This window comes from Malurus melanocephalus, unplaced genomic scaffold, assembly GCF_030028575.1.
Source record: "Malurus melanocephalus ecotype Western Australia unplaced genomic scaffold, MMel_1.1 scaffold_105, whole genome shotgun sequence".
NCBI classification, from domain to species: domain Eukaryota; kingdom Metazoa; phylum Chordata; class Aves; order Passeriformes; family Maluridae; genus Malurus; species Malurus melanocephalus.
The window spans coordinates 1,402,723-1,421,580 of NW_026623337.1; the positions used below are offsets into that span (position 1 = coordinate 1,402,723).

An 18,858-nucleotide genomic window follows, 5' to 3' on the forward strand; every position below is an offset into this window, starting at 1 on the left:
CAATCTGGCAGGCGTTGCCATGCTCACCTAGAAGAAGCCCTTCTTCTACAAGTAGAGCTGTAGTGTGAGAGTTTTGAGAGGTTTTACTGCTGCTTTTCTGGCCAGAAATCGCCACAGCAATGAGAAACCTCATTCCACCAAAACAAAAGCTTCCTTACCTCACAAATATCTAGGATAAACCCGACAATGACCTCCTTAAGCTCCTATGGAGATTGTGCTGGCTCTCGTTTTTCTCTTCAGGTGTCTGTTTTCAAGGACTCTGGTCTCTGGCAGACAGCACGAGGTGGAATGGACAGTGTGTTTCAAAGGCTTTTGTAATCAGAGCCATCTGATTTGCCAAATTGCGTCAAAGGTCAGAGACTGTTGGTAGCACAGCACGGGGCAAATGATCCCTTTAAACTCCTGATTGGACACGGGTCACGTCAGGAGGCAGCAGGGCTTTCCTCATGGAAACAGCTGCCTCGGAGCAGTGCACATAACTGCGCTTTCAATCTTTCGGGTAATTTTTCCATAAGGGCATCACTGCTGCTTCCAGAGGCCTCCAGGGCAGCCCATGCTGCAGGCACAGCCTGGCAGTCCGGGCTCTCAGGTTCCACCTGCCGAATCCAGGGCACGGAAGGCGGCTGTAGCCAGGCTGGGGTCGGGCTTTTCTCCCAGGCAGCCAGCGACAGGAGGAGAGGATGCGGGATAAAGCTGCGCCTGGAGAGGGTTAGGCTGGACCTGTGGAGGGCCGGGAGYTGGACCCGATCACCCCTGTGGGTCCTTTCCAACTCAGTAGACTCGGTGATTCTGTGACATTAGGAAGAATTTCCTCACAGAAAAGGTGACCGGACTTAGGAACGGGTTGCCCAAGGGAGGTGATGAAGGTGTTTAAGGAACGACTGGACGTGGTACTTAGTGCCGTGGTCTGGTTGACACGATGGTGCTCGGTCACGGTTTGGACTCGAGAATCTGGGCGATCTTTTCCAGCCTAAGAGATTCCGTGACTTTGTGACCCCGGGGCTGTGCAGGATCCCCCCGGCCACAGCCATCGGCACCTCCCCGCCTCAGCCCCAGGCCCGTGTGAGGGGAGGCGAGGGGCGGTGCGGGCCCGGCGGGCGGGGCGGGGCGGGGGCGGTGCGGGAGGCTCGGCCGGCGCGGCTGCCGCCATCGGGGCCCATTGGCCGGGCGGGCTCGGCGGGCGGGGCCGCGCTGCAGCCTCAGCCGGGGAGGTGCCGCTCTCGCACCGCTGGGGCGCTGCCGCCGCCGGGCCCGGGCGCGGGAGGAGGTAAGGGCTGTCTGCCTGGGGCGGGGGGCGAGGGACGGGAGAGATGGCGGCGGCCGCGCTCGGAAGCGGCTCCTTCCCCTCGCTCCGCGCTCCTTTCTCCAGCCGCGGCTGCCGGGCGGGAAGGGCCGCGGCAGGGCCGCCGCTGTCCCCGCGGGGCTGGGGATGGCAGGGAGCGGGGCTGGGCACGGCCGGCATTCCGCACGGCGCGGCTTTGATGTGCACGGAATAAACGCGGCCTGCGCTGAGTCGTGATCATAAACTGCAGCGGAGATGTCTTTAAATTGCTGCAGGCCGTGTGCAGTTTGCTGTCCAGRCAGCGAGACGAGATTAGATTGATTGTCAAGGATTTATTAAAAACAAACCARCAACCCACCTGATTTAATAGGAGCTTAACATCCAGAACCGCACGGTCCTGCCCACATCCGTGGGGTTTGGGAAGGCATGCGAGGCAAGTGCACTTGGAGTTGTACATTCCTTTTYACATACGTCGGATCCCCTGGGGCGGCAAGCATGCCTTCGCTTTCTTCCGGGTTTCCTTTTTTTYCCCCTTGTCTTCTGGCAGCCTGGAAAATTCCCATCTGCCGTGCAGCAGCCAGCCTGTAAAACGACAGTTTTAATCACTCACCTCATCCCGCTTTTGGCGTTGTGTTTCTCTGCCTGTCTTTAGGAGCTGTTTCTCTCCTGATGAACAGGATCAGATGGAGTGCCTGAAAGTAGATTTCCTTCTAGAACTGTCCATCTCGGACTTTGCCTGTGACACCAGTGCCCTCCTTTTCAATACCTCGGTCTCGTTTTGCCCAGATGGGTCTGCCCTGTGTTTGCAGACATATCAGCTGGGAAAGCACAGACTGTTGTGTGCCCAGAACTGTTTACATAACAAACTAAAGAGCAGGTTCCTACTCCTGACTTGCAGAGACACTTGGAAGGCAAAACTGTCGTCACTATTTTTACTTGCCTGATGAGAGTTAAATTTGATAGGGAACAAATGCATTAATTAGCTTGTGAGTTTGGACTGATCCTCTGGTTCATGCTGTGGATACTGGGGAGTCTAAATATAGCTAGCATTTCATGTTCYCTTCTCAAGCTGGCAGAAGTGAAAGGGAGCGTGGGTTTTGCTAATTGGCAGGCTTTCAGTTTGGTCGTGCTGTGTTTCACAAAAGGAAGTTAATGTGCTGTTGTTACAAATCAAGGATAGCAGGAAAGAAAAAGCAGCTCCAGAAAGTAAATCAGTTTTTGAATACCTGTAAGCACACTAAAATAAGGGTGTGATATTGCCACCACTCTGCAGGAAATAGGAAAATCTTAAAATTTCAAGTGGTTCCATATTCAGCACACATATTCACTGTGTGCAACAACAGTGATTTCCAGAACATTCAGCCTTTTATCAAGTCARCAGTTAACCTCTAAGTGCTAAGTAAAGAAACCTTTCCTCTTTCAACCTAAGAATTAGGTTAAGGTAAACCCACAGCATCTAAAGCATCATGCTCTGAGCTAGGAACAATACGTTTGTTGAAGGTCTCCCAAAAGCTCTGTCACTGCCATTTTTTACTAAAGCAAACCCTTACTAAGCTATCTTTGACTGCATGTTTTTTGCAAGTGCGCAGATTTTTATCTAGCAATTTAAAAACATAGTTTTAATAAATATTTGAGATCTAGAGATGCAGTTGTGATTGGCTTGGGGAAAGTATGACAGCAAGGCACTCCAGCCTTGAATTAAAGTGTCTCTGGGGTACAGGTGTGCTCTTTGCTGCTCGATTACGTCACACCACCCTGCTGCTGTCTATCTCTTTTTTTTTTTTTTTTCTTTTTTTTTTTTTTTTTTTTTTTTTTTTTTTGTTTTTTTTTTTTTTTTTTTTTTTGCCATAAGCCTGGGAATTTTTAGATCCTGTGTTATGTCATATGATACCTTTCACTCATAATTTTGCCTCAGCAAACTTTGAGCAATTAAGGTAGAAATCCCTCACTGGGTAGTTAGCAATGATCTGTGTGGTCCAGTTCAAATTACTCCGGTGCAACAACATGTAATTACTACAAATTGCATCTCAGCCTGTTGGACTTGGATCAAGTTTTGTGTTACTCTACAAAATGTCAAATAGGCCAATTTTTCTTCATCTTTCAGCATGCTAGATATGTCATCATTAGTGAATTTTTGTCTATSCTGAGTCAAGTGGCATATTTGAATTTATCTGGACTGGAAAAAGAGTCTGAGAAGCCAGCAGAAGAACTTAGCCCATTTCAGGATTAGGTGGCAGAGAACTTCAGGCCAGACAACACAGCAAATTGCTGCATGGGGTTTTTCGAGGGGGAAGTTTGTGTGTGTAGTTGTGGCTGTCCATGGATACACTCTTCGTGGTCATTCTTAGCATAAAAAAAAATCACAACGTCACAGCTGTGTGTTAAAAGGTATTGTTTGAGACCTCCATAAGTGTGACAGAACCAAATATAATGTGCAGATAAAAAACTCAAAATCCTAGCAAATATATTTCTCCTCCCTTTCCCCCTGGGAGTCACAGTGCAGATATCTCAGCAGGTGTTTGAGGACATACGTGATAAGCTCATTTTCACAATCTTACCTCATATTTCCACGTATTCATATTTTAGCAGTATCAGCACTCTCATTTGCTCCATTACAACCTCTTCAGCCTTTGAAAATTCGGGATGCAGGGGGCCTGCAGAAGTGCCTTCCCTTGCTCTGTGTGCAGGGCTGGGGTTAGATGTGGGCTGCTGCTGTGTGTGGGATACTTTCCCGGTGAGTCACGCARATCCCCCTGCAGTCGCTTCCAGCGAATGCTGTGCTCCGCATGATTAGCAGGCTCTCAGGGTGACTTTGTTTCCTGAATGATGCAACTGAAAATTCCCTTTCCTTTGCTTCTTCTTTCCTGATCTGTTTTCCCTTTGTTCTCCAAGACATTCCAGCAGCTGCTCATCTTTYGCTCCTGGTCTTTATTTCCTACGAATCTCTGCGAAGACAAGTTATGTCCACAGCCACTTTAATTAATCTGGTACGGAATGGAGGGTTCCAAGTAAGAAGGAGAGCCGTGCTCACATCCCGCTTCCTGCAAGACGAGAAGCGYCCCSCAGCCGTCTGCTCCATCTCCACCTSCGAGCGCCGCGCCTCCCGCTTCGACTCCGACGGCAGCGGGAAGCCAACCACATGGGACACCTTCGGCATCTGGGACAATCGCATCGATGAGCCCATTCTCCTCCCACCCAGCATAAAGTACGGGAAGCCGATCCCCAAAGTGAGCCTGAGCAAAGTGGGCTGCGCCAGCCACATCGGGAAGCGGAAGGAAAATGAAGATCGCTTCGGTTATGCTCAGCTGACGGAGGATATCCTGTACTTCGCAGTGTACGATGGGCACGGTGGGGCAGCAGCAGCAGATTTCTGTGATAAGTACATGGAAAAATATATTAAGTAAGTGCTCATCAAAGGAATGTGTGTCAAATTACAACAGAGATTGCTTCCTTAGGGAGTCGGTGGGTTGTACATCGTAGCTAATCTCAGGTTATGTAGCCACYGCTCCTTATGGGACAGCRGGAGCGCYGGGTGGAACAGATGTGCTAYGARTTACTTACTCTGTGTRGTGGAAAGGTCTTGGAACACAGGGAGAGTGTGAACTGGCTGTTTTCAAACAGGCTCTCTGTGACTGCTGACTTGTAGTTTGCTTACACTCTTCCGTATCTATCACAACCCTGGATGCTGGAAAAGGAATTTAGATATTTGCARAATTACAGGATTATGCTTTCAATACACGTAGCTAGTAAAATCACATTACCTTTTCACWCAAGTTCAGCATCATTCCATGGGTGAAGGGAGGAGATAAGACTGTGAAACAGATTGATCAGGATTTGTGTTTCTTGGAAAGAAGTTTAATTTTTTTGTTTGTTTCCAGGGAATTTCTTGCTGAGGAGGAGAACTTGGAAAATGTTTTGAGCAAAGCTTTTCTAGAAATAAACAAAGCATATGAAAGGCATGCTAATCTCTCCGCTGATGGTAGGTAAAAAAATATTCTACTCATATACATATAGAGAATAAAGTTTGTCTTATTTGCTCAGTAATTTTGCAGTAAAATGTCCAGAAAAGTGCTTGAAAACAATTTTACTTAACACAGGATTTTGCTCTGGTCACTTGCTGCAAATGAAATGATTATGCTTTACCTCCTAAAAATGAAATAACTACTTAAAGTCTCAGTCAAATTTATGAATCCAAATGTTAGCAAAATTATCAATGGATTTCTCCTAATGTGATTATGTCAAGGGTAGTTAAGGTAGCAAACAGTGATTAGAACTTGCAAGGACCATAATTTTACTAGTAAAAAATGTAGAGGGGGGTGATTTTGTTCCATCTTTTTTGGGGGGGATTGGCATTTTTACATGTTTGTTTGTTTGTTTGTTTTAAAGCTGTTATTCCTGTGGTTTAAAAGCAACTGTGTTAAAGTTCCCCTTTCTAACTTGGCTGCTGCACCTGAGGAGAAATGTAAGCCAAAATTAATGCAATTGATATTGCTTCTGCACAAACAGAATCACAGGAGTAGCTGAGTGGGAAAGGGAAAAAAGCAKTGAAGAGGAAAACAAGTTTGGCAGTGGTAAGGCTGTGGCAAAGCTGGCACCAGCCTTTTAAACTCCCAGTTAATCCTGTCTGTTAATGAAGTTTTTGTATATCTATCTAGAGACTGAGTACATCTGAAGTTCCAGTTGCAGTGACTGGAGCTTGTAGAGAGTAATTTAGGAAGAGAGAAATGTCTGTCCCAGTTCTGTCACAGGAGCTTTCTCAGCCATGAGATACAATTTTGAGAGTCAATTTAGCCAGTTTAAAAAAAAGAAAAAAAACAAAAAACAAACAAATCCAGTTAAAAAACCTTACCAATCCACAACAGAAAAAAAAAAAACCCTCCAATACACAAAACCCCCAACCAACCAACTGAAAAAACTGTCCCAGTGCTGGTGCAGGTGCTGGCAAAATGACTGAGGTTGTTCCAGAAGAGCAGAAACTGTAAAAGTCATCTCTGCAAGGAAGATTGGAAACCAAGAAGCCCTRTAGGGACTGAAGTGATACTGCATTTTCAAGCTGCTTTTCTTAAGCAGTAAATGAATGCCATCAAATAATGGAGTGACCTCCTGCACTTTAACTGCCACATGAATTTAGGTAAATTCAAATGCAGGACAGGTAGCCTGACTGTTGCAGGACTACCTTTTACCTTAGCCTGCACTAGGGATCAGGAAAAAAGTCTTAAGTTCTGAGATGCAGCCCTTAAAAATGGGGGTTTAAATTTATGAAGTTCATTTTGCCACTGTATTTCATGTGGTAAAAAACACCAGTCACTTTTGACCTATGGGTTGAGTTGTAGCTGAGCTCCTGAGAGACACATCAGCAGAGCAGATGTGCTTTTTATMCCAGAGCCTCTTTGCAAATATATTTTCTTACAAGCCCAAATCCAAGACAGCATTTGAATACTAGTTTGTTACACGTTAGTTTGTGTGCTTCCCTGGATCAGTACCTTTAACTTTCAGATCTAGCTGTCCCCCTCCCTACCCCCTTTTGTGAGTAGGACAGCTCTTGGTTTGGCTCATGGTAGTGACCTCTGCTCTGTGTCAGAACAGCTCCTTGAGGACAAGGATCTATTATTCTGAAAACAGTTTCCAATAATTTTGTACGTGAGACTTACAGGATTGGGTCACAACAATATTTGACAGGCAAAYTGTGCAAGCAAGCATAGCATTTTAAAACTGCTTATAGGTTTTCTTCATACCATTTAACTAAGTGGTGCTGCTTATTACCAGAAAACTTAKGCAGTGGTTACCAGGATACTGCACAAGCCCCCTGAATTAAAAAAAAAGCAAAATACAGGTTAAAAGGATTATTGGAGATCCACAGGGGCCATGCTCTGGCAGGCACTCAGTGTTTCTCAGGTAGGCTGAGCACCTGCAMACTCTTGCAGAAGCCTGAGGGATCTTTAAGAGCCCTGGCTGGAAATCAAGCTCTAAGGCAAAGAATGGAGCAACAGGGTGCAAAGTCAAGTTTRGATTTCTGAACAGATTAAACTTCTTGCATATCAGTTGTTAAAATAACTCAATACTATGTTGACTGCTTTGTGTGGATATTTTTGTTGTTGCTGATGTTTTGAAAGTTACCTAAAAGTTCAGTGCTTGGCATATGTCATGGTTAGAAACCTGCTTTGAAAGTCATTCAGTTTGCCAGCAAAATTTCTGATTAACTGTGGCTATTCTGGATGTGACAGTCAAGACAGTTGCTAGAGTATATTGAAGATRGTGGTTGATTGTGTAACATGCTGAATCTGGGTTACACTGGATGCTCCCCATGACTGACCTCCTTCTGAAACCTGGCCATAGCTRAGGAAGTGGTAAATAATAGCTTTGACTTGTTCCAGTAGATGACCCTTCCAGGACTCAGTCCTTTCACTGTCTACAAAAAACCAGTGCACATTCAGGATGTCCAGATTTTTATTAACATGCAACCAAGTTTTAAAACCTTGGGTGTTTTAAGGAAACTAAACCCTGGGRCAAATCCCTGTAGCCAAAATGGTGTGTTTGAGGCATTGTTTACAGAGCTATTTAACAGGTAACAACCTCACATTAGGCATAAATTTAACAGGACTAGAGTTGTGCCTTATTGGAGAYCCCAGCTATGTGTTCAAGGGTGTGGCCCTTTGTATGTCACTTAAAAATGTTACAATATTTGAAACTACAGATGGAAAATACACAGCATGATAGTTCCTGAGCTCTCAGTAATAAAAATATGGTAATATATACATGTTCCAGGTACTGCTGCTGTGTCTGGCATGCAGTTCACCAGTGCTAYTGGCTCTGGAGATTGGTCCAGTAACCCCTCTGATGGTTGTTTCACACAAAAGCGTAAGAAACTTGCTGTAGGCAGGTCTGGGATAATCTGTYCTCTGCCTAAATCCTGTGTAATCATTAGCAGCTTAAAGCTATGCCTGAGCTCTGAAGCTTGGTCTTTGATACCTCTTCAAAAAGGCATTTTCATTCCCTTCCATGCATAAAATGTAGGCAGTCACTTTCAAATCACTGCTAAATTTAGGTATAGAACATAGYAAAGGAAGCGCATGTCCAACAAATGTCATTACCTATGGGACAACTGCCAGACATGAGCAGAATTTTCTGCTATTTTTTTACCAGTCATAAAAACTGAAATTTGAAAGCTGAATAGCTTTGCTCAACAAGGATAGAAATAAGAAATTAAATTCTGTGCTTGAGGAAATTTGARCATTTCCCTGAAGAAAGGTAAGACAAACTTTCTCCTGGCCTGCTGGAGTCCTACCAGCTATTGTTACTACTTCTGTTCACTATGAGCCATTACTCAGAGAAAACAACAGGGAGTTTGTCCATCTACCTCATGTTCTATGTATGCAGCTTTAATCACATTGGACACTCACTTCTGGAATAGCCATTTTATTAAAACATAGCCTGGTATTAAYTGGTCTAGCCATGTTTGAAAGGAATCTTACTCTTGAATCTTATTATGCTGAGCAAACAACAGAAGTTATTTGAAAATAATTAAATTTTAAAAGTAATGTTTGTTTTGTTGGGTTTTTTTAAGTTACCATTCAAAAGAAAGATTTTTATTTYTTTAAATATGTTAACCTGCAACACTGAGGAAAAGGGAGAGCTGCAGAAATTGTACTTGAATATTTAATAAATCTATCAACATTGTAAAGGCAGCTTTTTTATCCAAGGGCCCTGATTATTACCCAAACAATTTAGAAGAGATTAATTACAATATTAAAGGGATGTTTATTTTATGTATTTTTCCATGGGTCAGAACAATTCATATTCTTCTATTCAGTGCCTTAGCACTGATTTGAACTCCCCATTTGGTGTTACAGATATAAAAATTAACTTGAAGGAACAGATGTTCCTTGGAGTAACTACTCTTGCCATATATGAGACAGCTGACCCTCTAGCACTAATAAAATTCTTTGTTTGATTTATTGGTTGGTTTCTTACCTCCATAGGGGAAACAAAATTTAGATTTAATTTGGGCTGAATTTAAAACTGGTTTTGTCACACAGTCTTAACAAGAAGGTGACATGGTGACAATTCCCCAGAAATACCAAGGCTGACTTACCAGGGCCAAAGATGCACGTGCTTCCTACATGACCTGCACAAGGCAGTGTAGGCAAACCCAAGAGTGACTGACTAAATCCCCTGCTCTGCAGCCCTTATTCTTTCATCTCCAGTGTTGCAGGTGTATTTTGTTTGAACAAAGTCCCTGGGTGAATTTCCTATTTGCCTCTGTGTGCGTGTTATTTGTGGCAGACACTGTACCTGGTCAGCAGCTCTAGAACTGGAGGCCCTGGACACTTTAAGCTGGGCTTCAGTGGAAAGAGAGATCTGCTTAATTTTGTCCCAGGTGAAGGAGTCCGGCGGTTCCTAGCCTGGACTACTGGAAGGTTCCCACATCCTCTTTGTCACATTAGTTGAGATGACTTGCAGTAGAAGTTGTCCAGTGAGTGTTAAGAACCTATTGAAAGATCTTAGTTTTATAGTGATACTGTTAGGAAAACAAAATAAACTCTTTAATTGTTAAAACCAATATATGTGCTGATGTAGCATATTTTGTGTTATTAAATAAACTAGCAGCAGTTGTAATTAAGCTTTAGAAATGTTATTCCATCTTCACTCCTGTGGTTTTGAGCTCTGCTAGAAATCACATAATAAATCTGGCTTCATCCATGTTCTTCGATCCCTAACCAGACCATGAACAGGGTCCAAGCAAGAGACTGTGAGCAGCATGTGTTTTCTTCTGGGAGGGCTATTTAACTAATAAACATATAAAGTTCAAATCCCAATGTCCATCACCACAATTCTGGACAATACCTTGTTCTTTAGTACCAGCCCTTGGTTTTGARATAGCAACTCTTTACTTTGGGAGTTTGCACTTGAAAGATGAAGATTCACTGAAGTGTCTAAATGTTTCCAGTCTTCTGGAAAGGAAGATTATGGATTTAACTTTTTATGTGTTTCTCAGCTTAGTTCCAAAACCATGGAATGAAATGGGAAAGTAGCAGCAGTTCTGCACTAATTTTAAAATCTAAATGAAGTGTATTTTCTGTAAAATAAAATGGTAGTTTTATGTAGGTTCTTTATTTCACTTGTTTTAACCRTTGGCTAAAACAGGTATTTTACTGGGTCTACTAAAATTTCTAATTGCACTGATACTTTTTAGTATCTTACTTCCATAAAGTGCCTCAAAGTGAGCCTGCACTGGGCTAGTCCTTGCTTCAAATGGGAAACAGGATGTTGTGCCTACCTGAAGCTGTCACATCCAGTTTCCAGTGTCCCAGCCTGCATGGCCCTAACGCAGCCCGAGCTGTGACCTCAGTCACCACGGCTGATGSTCACCCCTGACCTGCTGGTTCAGTGTTCAGCTAAACCCAGTCCTTGCTGCAGTAATAATACCTGTTTTAAATAATAACACCAGCTTAGTTAACACTGTTTTGTGAGGGTTTGTGTTTGTTTTTTTTTGCTTCATTGATTTGCTGCTTCCAGTGCGCAACAAGGCTCAATGCATCTTCCAGGGCTTGGTCACTGAAGTTTACTCCCAGCCTCGTTTGACTTACAGAGTGCTGAGACCTCACAGGGTTGGGAAAGGAGGCTGTCAAGACCCCAGAGCTCTTGAATTTCTTTTGCTGTCTGTTGGCAGCTGGTCAGTTTTTGGGGCTGGCTGGCATTCCTTGGGATCAAATGCACAATCCTGTCYCAGATCCATCTCGCATCTCCGGGGTCAGGGCTGCAGGGCCAGAGGCAGGAGCACATGTAGGTGTAGCTGATCTCTGCAGAAGCAGTGGTGGAAACATACTTTCATGTTAGTGACATGAAAACAGAAATATAACTGAATTCACTTTCCTAAGCCCAAAACTCATCTTGCATTGGCTTGYTTTGAAAAACTGAAATGAGTGGAAAAGCCCAGAAGGCAGTGACCTACAGGGGGGCTTTCAAGGGGATTTGCATTGGCTGGGAATACAAATGTGTTCCAGGCAGTAGCTGGTCCTGCCCAGACTTKAGTGTAATAGCTCAAGTCTGCAGGGACTTTCCAGGCATCTCTCACTGGGTTACCTCTGCAGCATTTACAGGAAGGGAAGATAAAAACTCTAAAAGAAACTCATCCTTTCAAAAAGCAAAGAAAACAAGGAAAGTTGGGCAGTTCTGGCATTTTCTTTGCTGCAGGTGATATTACAGATCTTTTTTTTTTTTTTCTGAAATAGGCACTTCCATTTCTCTTTCTTAAGCATTTCTTTTTGTTTGTCCAGACCATTATAAAAATTGAAATGAGAAGCCCTTAAATCTACTTRCATGAGTGACTCCAGCCAGGTCCCTGAGAGCAGTCAGCCAACTCAGCTCACTCCCTTGCACTGTAGGAGAAGRGGGGCAGCACCAGGGCTCTGTTTGACCCTCTGGGCACTCACAGTACACCCCTGTCAGATGATCCCAGCAGAGCCCTGCCCAGACAGCCACTGCCACCTGCATCAGTTTGCAGGCACAAGGCAAGGCTGAATCCCAGAATCCACCTTCAGCTTCCTGCTGCGACCTCCAACAAGCTGACAGGGTGTGGAGAGAGCAGCATTCCTTCCTGCAAAAAGCCAGGAAGCCTGTTGGCTCAATCCTCCTTCCGTGGGGGAAGCAGAGGGGGAGTATAACAGCTTTTACAGCAATAGGAGGATGCCACTGACTGATCTACTGCTTTCCCTGTGGGGATCTATATGGAATTACAATTACTGTAACTATAATTATAGATTTCTATGTAACTGCMTGCTTCACCACATAACAGAAAAAGCCATCACCTTTATGGTGACCTAGCTGTGCAGTCACTGCCCAGGGATAAGGACAATAACCCTGTTACTCGAAATGAGCTCGTGGGACTGAAAAAGACTCATTGCTACAAACTGAAAGGAAGCCACTGTACCCTGTACCACTTTTATCCCACTTGCCCTGYTTGCATGGAGCCATGTTGTTGCACAGAAACACTTAATCCTTCTCACCTCCCTTCTTTTCCCTCAGTCCTACATGCATGCATGTTTGCTCTATTTTTCTTTACTTTTTTTTTTTKKWWKKKKWRRRTTAAGTTAGTTTAAACTTAAAAGCAGTTACCTGCTGGTGATGTAGAGAACAAGTTGTCTTAATTTTACCAATTGAAACTGTTGCTATTATGGATGGCTTCACACTTTGAGGCCGTGCTAAAACCCCTCTCTTTGATGACATTTATAGCAACTCTGCAAAACTCTGGGACCACTGCAACAGTGGCTCTGCTCCGGGATGGAATTGAGCTGGTTGTGGCAAGTGTGGGAGACAGTCGTGCTCTGCTGTGCCGGAAGGGAAAGGCCATGAAACTCACCATTGACCATACTCCAGAGAGAAAGGAGGAGAAGGAAAGGTACTGCTGTCTGATGATGAGGCTTCCCAGAGCGTGGCCTCAGTCAGGATGGGCTTGTGTTCTGCTGCTGGGTTGGGCCTGGAAGAAAGCAGAGTTGGGTATAGAGCTCTGAAACCACTCTGAGCTGGCAGTAAGTGGCACAGCTCCAGTTAGTGCACTGGGTCCTGTTTAGAGCACCAGGGGTGTGGAAAGCCCTCTGTGAGCATAAACTGTCTCAGCAGTAAGAGCAGCATCACTGAGATCCAGAACAGAGCCATTGCCTCAGCATTCAGACTTGTCCAAGACTGCCAAGTTAGAACCAAAACTGGAAGAAATGCATTATGATTCCAGGTCAGGATTCAGCCCAGCAAGACATATCCCTTCTGTGGAGCCCTTCAGGAAGCTAAAGCCAGCCCTCAGCTTCCCAGCTTAGGCTCTCCCTACATCTTCCCCCACTGCAGCTAGTGACAGAAATAGAGGATAGAGGTGGTGTGAARCAGTAACTCATTCACTCTTTCTTTTGTGCCTCTGCACAGGATTAAGAAGTGTGGTGGCTTCGTATCCTGGAACAGTTTGGGACAGCCTCATGTGAATGGTAGACTTGCAATGACACGGAGCATAGGAGATTTGGATCTTAAAAACAGCGGTGTGATAGCCCAGCCAGAAACAAAAAGGGTTCAGGTAAAAGCAGGGCTGGTTAACAGGGACAGCAACACTCAGATTAAGGGGGTTTGTAGGTATTTGATGCAGTGGTGGAACCCAGATGAGATGAGCCCAGGTGAAGCCTGATGACCATACACTGTTTTTTATGAAGTCACCAGAGAGCAACTCTAATTAAAGCTGTTTCAGATTAGCACTAACAGCTGAATTCAACCAGATCTACTTCTAAATTCCACTTCCCACAGTAAAATATATTGTGAAGAAAAAAAGATAACACATGATATACATTACAGATGTTAGTCTGGATGCTGTGGTCAAGTGAGTAATTTTGAGGTTAATGCTGGTATAAAATCATCACTGAGACCTGGGTGGGATATGGATGGGCTGACACCAAAAAAGCAGAATATGTAGAAATTTGCACAGTTGAGAGRAAGAGGGGGAGGAGGAAAGGACAGCTGCATGTATCTTACCATAGCTCTGTAGTCATCCAGAAAACAAATTAGGCATCCAGAAGGTATTCAGCCTCCACTTTGGCAGGAARCTCTCCTGTCAATTTGCATTGTTTGTTACTTTTACCCAATGCACCTCTCAGGGCCCCAAGAACTTATATTATTTTGGTTCTAATAAAGTGCCACCCACTAAGGGTTTAGGGAGATGACTGCAGTGCTGTCATGTTTCAGGAAATCTTCAGTTTCAGGAAAAATTTTGCAGCACAGCATGCAGCACCCCCAGAAAAAAAAAAAAAAAAGTGTTTTTGCAAGAGTGTAAAAACACTCTTGAGTGTAAAACTCACCCWCGGTGATGCATCCTGTGGGCCTTTGTTGCAGCTGCACCACGCAGATGACAGCTTCCTGGCCCTGACCACAGATGGGATCAACTTCATAGTGAACAGTCAGGAGATCTGCGACTTCATCAGCCAGTGCCACGACCCTGCTGAGGCTGCTCACGTGGTCACTGAGCAGGTAATGCCAGAGCTTCTCTGGGCACCAAATGCTCCTTCTTGGGTTGGGTTAGCTTAAAACAAGCCCTAATTTTTTTAATTTACACAATACCACACATTCAAGTGAATTGAACTAGGCCTGCTGGCTAGCCTTGGCCTTACCCTGAGTCTCACCACATCCTTGCCAGCCATCAGATGAATTAACTTGCTTAGCTCACAGTCCACTGAACTGCATGGGACTGTAACTGCAGCTTATTCCTTTGCCAAATATGTCATCAACATAGATGGAAATGGCCAGTTTCTGCCCATGGGTCTGGATGGTGGCACATCCTAAAAGCTCTGGGGCATACCAGAATGGAGCATCAGCGCTGGGAAGGGGCAAGGAAGTCAYGCCCTGAGGACATGCTGTCCCCGGTGAAGCCCGACCTTTGTTTCCTTTTCCAAGCCAGACGCYGATGCTGGCACTGACACTTTGTTTCTTCCCTCAGGCAGTGCAGTTTGGCACTGAGGACAACAGCACAGTTGTCATAGTGCCATTTGGAGCTTGGGGCAAGTACAAGAACGGGGAGATGACCTTCTCCTTCAGCCGCAGTTTCGCTTCCAGCGGGAGGTGGGCATGAAGACAATGCCACAGCAATCCTTTCCTGCCGTCACCTGGACACAGCGTGCTACAGGAGAACACCTCCATCTGTTCCTAGGCTGACTCGGTGTCTTGTCCATCTCTTGTGCTCCCAGTGTTAGAAGGTGCCACTGSTCCCTTGGTGCGTAACGCCCGTTGTTGCTTACGGCTGACCGTGTCTTGCTGCCCGCGTTATTCCCAGCGGCACCGGGGCAGCTCCCTGGGTTTGTAGCCCCAGCAGCTCCGCACATCACTTTGTTCACACTGACGAGGTTTTGGGCTTTCACCTGAGGYTGGAGGGGTTGCACAGTCATTTCATGCCTACTTGTATTCCCCAGGACCCTCAGTTCCCTGGCAGCTGCGAGCCTCTGAGCCACATGCTGGCTTCCCTGTAYGATGAAACACAGGGAACAAACGCACAATGTTCTTAGGCAGACATAAAGAGTGCTGCTGCTGTGCTGCAGCCACCTGAAACTCCTGTTCTCCAGGAGAAGTGGGTGAAAAAGAAGTTTCAGAGTGTTTAGGTTCCGATGGCAGTGGCATTTGGTGTAGCTGTACAAGTTCCCAAGACAGTGCTGCTTTGCAGGGCTTTATGCTCTCACCGCCACCATCYGTGATCCTCTTGCTCCAAGGAGACAGACCAGGCTGGAGCCAYGTGCTGTTGGACAGATGGGAACCTCTCTCCATTGGGTCCAAAGCCTGTACAGTCTCTGTGGACAATGCAGCAGCCCCTTGCACTGTCTTCTCTTTGCTGTGTCAGTGCCTGACAGGAGCACAGAGGAGGGAAAAAGACGCACAGTTTTGATATCCAGAGACTCTCATCAACTTGAATTTCTTTTTTTTTTTTTTTTTAATAAAGAAAATAAGCTAATTTCAATGAGTTTACTCTTCAAGATCTGATGCATAAGACAGTTTATTGCTCATACATACATGAGGATTTTCCTGCCCTCTGCTGAAGGTATCTGATCTCACRTGTCTCTTCATGGTACACAAGGAGATGTAAAATGCCCCAAGCAAGCTAGAGAAAGGAGAGAGCATTATTATAATATAAGGTATTTTTTGTAAGTTTGGGATATTTTTTCTAGTAGGTGTCAGATGTTCAGACACCAGAAGGAAGTTTTGTACTTAAAGGAAGTATTTCCACTTCCCTTCTTTTGGGGAGTCTGTGTCCAGTGAGGCATGGGAGGACCAGAGCTCTGATCCAGCTCATATCACTGCTGTGACACAGACTGCAGGTGATGTGTTGACACAGGCAAAGATCTGTCCCAGCGTGCCTCATTCAGACCTCCTCCTTCCTCTGTTCCACATCAGGTGTGGCAGTGAAATACAGGTGGAGAAGAACTGGTCTTCTCCCAGGCTTGCCACATTTTTTTTTTCCTTCTATGGATGCTTCCAACAGCACAATCATAAAAACAAAACAAAATGAAAGAGAAGTTGCCTGATATTAAATCATGCTGAAAAAAAAATAATCTGAGGTGCCTGGCCTGATTCTCATTTTCCAGTGTGAAATACGTATCTTCATTGCTTCTATCCCTTTCCTTTTAGCCCAGGGTTACCCCTTAGGCAGTCATTCCATGTTTTTTTCCTTGCYTCTGRTGGAAGGCCAGCAGCACCCAGCAGMKCACTGAGAGCATTWATTGCTGGGTTAGCATTAAGTTCARAGTGCACTTGTGTGGTTTTGTCCCATCCCTTGCTGTGTTACATGGTGTATAATGTRTATATTTGGGTTGTAACTGCAGAGGGGTGTGTAAATCTGTTTTACTGGGTGCTGGCACCCAGACCTTGGCACTGAGCACACCACTGGTTTAAAATTGTAATTCYTTCCCTCTCCTTAGATTTTTCCCCAGGGTTGAGGTTTGGTGTTCACCTGAGGTCAGGATGGTTGCTCTTGGGGGCTGTTATTTCTCYTGACAGAATGGTTAACTTCTCAGAGGAGAGATCCATCCATAACTTCTTTGAAATTTTACCAARGAAGGGATAAGACAGAGCTCTGTGAAACAGAGGATGAGTAGATTAAGGTGTATTTGTAGATGCTACTACTGCTATTACAATCACAGAAAYACTTGGATTGGAAAGGACTCCTGGGCATCATCTCAGCTCCAAGCCTTTCTATTCAGCAGGCTCTCCTCAGCAGCTCTGTTSCCTCAGCTCATGTGGATGGGCTTCCAGCTCACCATGATCCCACTGCCTCTTGTTSTTCCTGGGCACACAGGGTGTTCCATGTGCCTGGGGCTCCCTCCCCTCTCACTGGGACTGATTTCCTAGGGCACCCCTGGTGGCCAAGGTGCTGTTCCCTAGGGATGAAGAGGTGGAGAGATTTGCTGCAAAGTTTTGGACCCAAGCAGAGACATTCTCTCCACAGTTGGTGTATCCATACCCAGGAACACACTGCTGCCCAGCGCTTCGAGTCCAATGCTGAAGCCGTTCAAATCACTGTTCTCCACTTGGCCTGCGTGCACAGGACATCCTCTGGATCTTTGAACACCTCATCTAATCCCTGTAGGTGGCTTCCAGCATCATTAATTCTCAGGTACTGGRTGCCTTTATCAGCAGGATTTCACTTTTCAGGGGAGTTCACAAGACCATCTTCACACTTGAGTCTTCTCCAGAGACTGCGAAGTGCTGCCTCTTTTCCAATTCCTCTCTCAGTTCCTTGTTTCCTAGCAAGGGATCCCAGCTGTTGRGCTTYCTTACCTTCCAATTGCTGGCTATTGGCTCCATAACCCCAGCCCTGGATCAGCCAGGCAGCAATCCCCTCACCTGGCTGGTGGCTGTAATCTTCCCATGTCTCAAAGCTCTGAGGAGGTCAGGGACAGGGCAATTTCCACATYGAGTCTGAATTCACTCTCCTTCCTCCAGTTTATTTACCAGAGAACTGACATGTTGATTAGGATTTTCTTCCTTCTTCCTACTAATTGATGATGTGGAGCCATTGTTTCCCTTGTCTGGTTTCTTTCTTGCTCCTGGGGCAATTTCTGCAGTTGCTGCAGTTGTTGGAGTGCTGCCTCAAGCCCGGTGCTCTCAGAGCACTGAAATGTGCTTTGGCAGCACAGGCCAAGCCCCAGGACAGGGAGAAAGCTGCAGGTTTTCACTGGGCTAAGGCAAGGCACTCCTCTGTCAGGTGACACTTCAGTTTGCTGSGATTGTCACCTGCTCAGGTGTAAAGTCCCAGGCTTTACCTGTCCTAGGAACCTGCCCAAATCCTTCCCCACACCCTGCCAGYCTGGGAGCAGCTGCCTCAGGGTGCATCTCACTATTGCCTCACCCAAAAATCTTCTTTTATGCCGTGATGACATCAGATTCCAACAACCCCATTACYTGCCAACAGCGTTAATCAGTGGCATTAACAGCTCATGGAAATATCAGCAAGGACCTGCACAATCATCCACATCAATCCAGAGTGGGAGATGTATTCCCTCATCCTCTTGTGGAGACAAGACAGCTCCCACAGCACAGCACAGCAAGCCCATCCAAAGCCCAGAGCCACTGTCAGCACTAACACGTTCCCAACTTCAGCCGTAGAGAGGGATAAGCAGGGCAGCCTGCAAACTCCCCAAATCCCACAGGAGGTGTCCCTGCTGTAGCAATAACACTGGATACAACTGCCCTTGTCTCGTGACCCGTGGTGGGTGCCAAAAAAGACTCCGCAAGATGGACCTGGACTGGACATTGGGTGCCCACCAAGCTGCTCTATCAGTCCCTTCCTCAGCAGGATGGGGGTGAGGGGAGAAAACAAAATGAAAAAACCCATCAAAATCTAGTCAACATAAAGGAAATTAATAAAGGGTGTTACCCACCCCTTTTCAGGTGACAATATGCAGCCCAGCACTGTGAGATGCTGTGGCAAAATGAGCTCCATATCAGCCAGACCAATACACAAAACCTTCAGGTTTTCTATCTGGCCACTAAGCCCRCTGCTGCCYGTAGCAGCTCAGCRAGCARCCARTTCCACTGTAYCCCCCCAGGGACTGGCAAAATCC

At 45.6% G+C, this 18,858-nt stretch overlaps 1 protein-coding gene and 1 long non-coding RNA gene across 5 annotated transcripts in view; one reads left to right on the forward strand and one right to left on the reverse strand.

Moving 5' to 3' along the window:
* LOC130575355 (uncharacterized) overlaps positions 1 to 1,701 on the reverse strand; it is a 29,547-nt gene extending 27,846 nt beyond the window's left edge. Inside the window, exon 1 of one of the 2 annotated variants that reach the window (XR_008965556.1) lies at positions 1,641 to 1,701. This is a non-coding gene — a long non-coding RNA (uncharacterized LOC130575355). Of the gene's footprint in view, positions 1 to 158; positions 1,101 to 1,640 lie in introns of those variants that run through there. The other variant, XR_008965553.1, reaches the window with a different exon arrangement.
* PPM1K (protein phosphatase, Mg2+/Mn2+ dependent 1K) lies at positions 431 to 16,492 on the forward strand. Of its 3 annotated transcripts, none has more exons than XM_057369191.1 (7): positions 431 to 499; positions 4,175 to 4,682; positions 5,161 to 5,261; positions 12,515 to 12,680; positions 13,196 to 13,340; positions 14,147 to 14,281; positions 14,748 to 16,492. In XM_057369191.1, the coding sequence occupies exons 2-7, from the start codon at positions 4,243 to 4,245 to the stop codon at positions 14,877 to 14,879; spliced, it is 1,119 nt and encodes a 372-aa protein (XP_057225174.1). In that variant the 5' UTR covers positions 431 to 499; positions 4,175 to 4,242; the 3' UTR covers positions 14,880 to 16,492. The 3 variants fall into 3 exon arrangements, with proteins under 3 accessions (XP_057225174.1, XP_057225173.1, XP_057225172.1); XM_057369190.1 differs by lacking the exon at positions 431 to 499 and adding an exon at positions 1,184 to 1,267; XM_057369189.1 differs by lacking the exon at positions 431 to 499 and adding an exon at positions 1,651 to 1,715.
* The last annotated feature ends 2,366 nt before the right edge of the window (positions 16,493 to 18,858 follow it).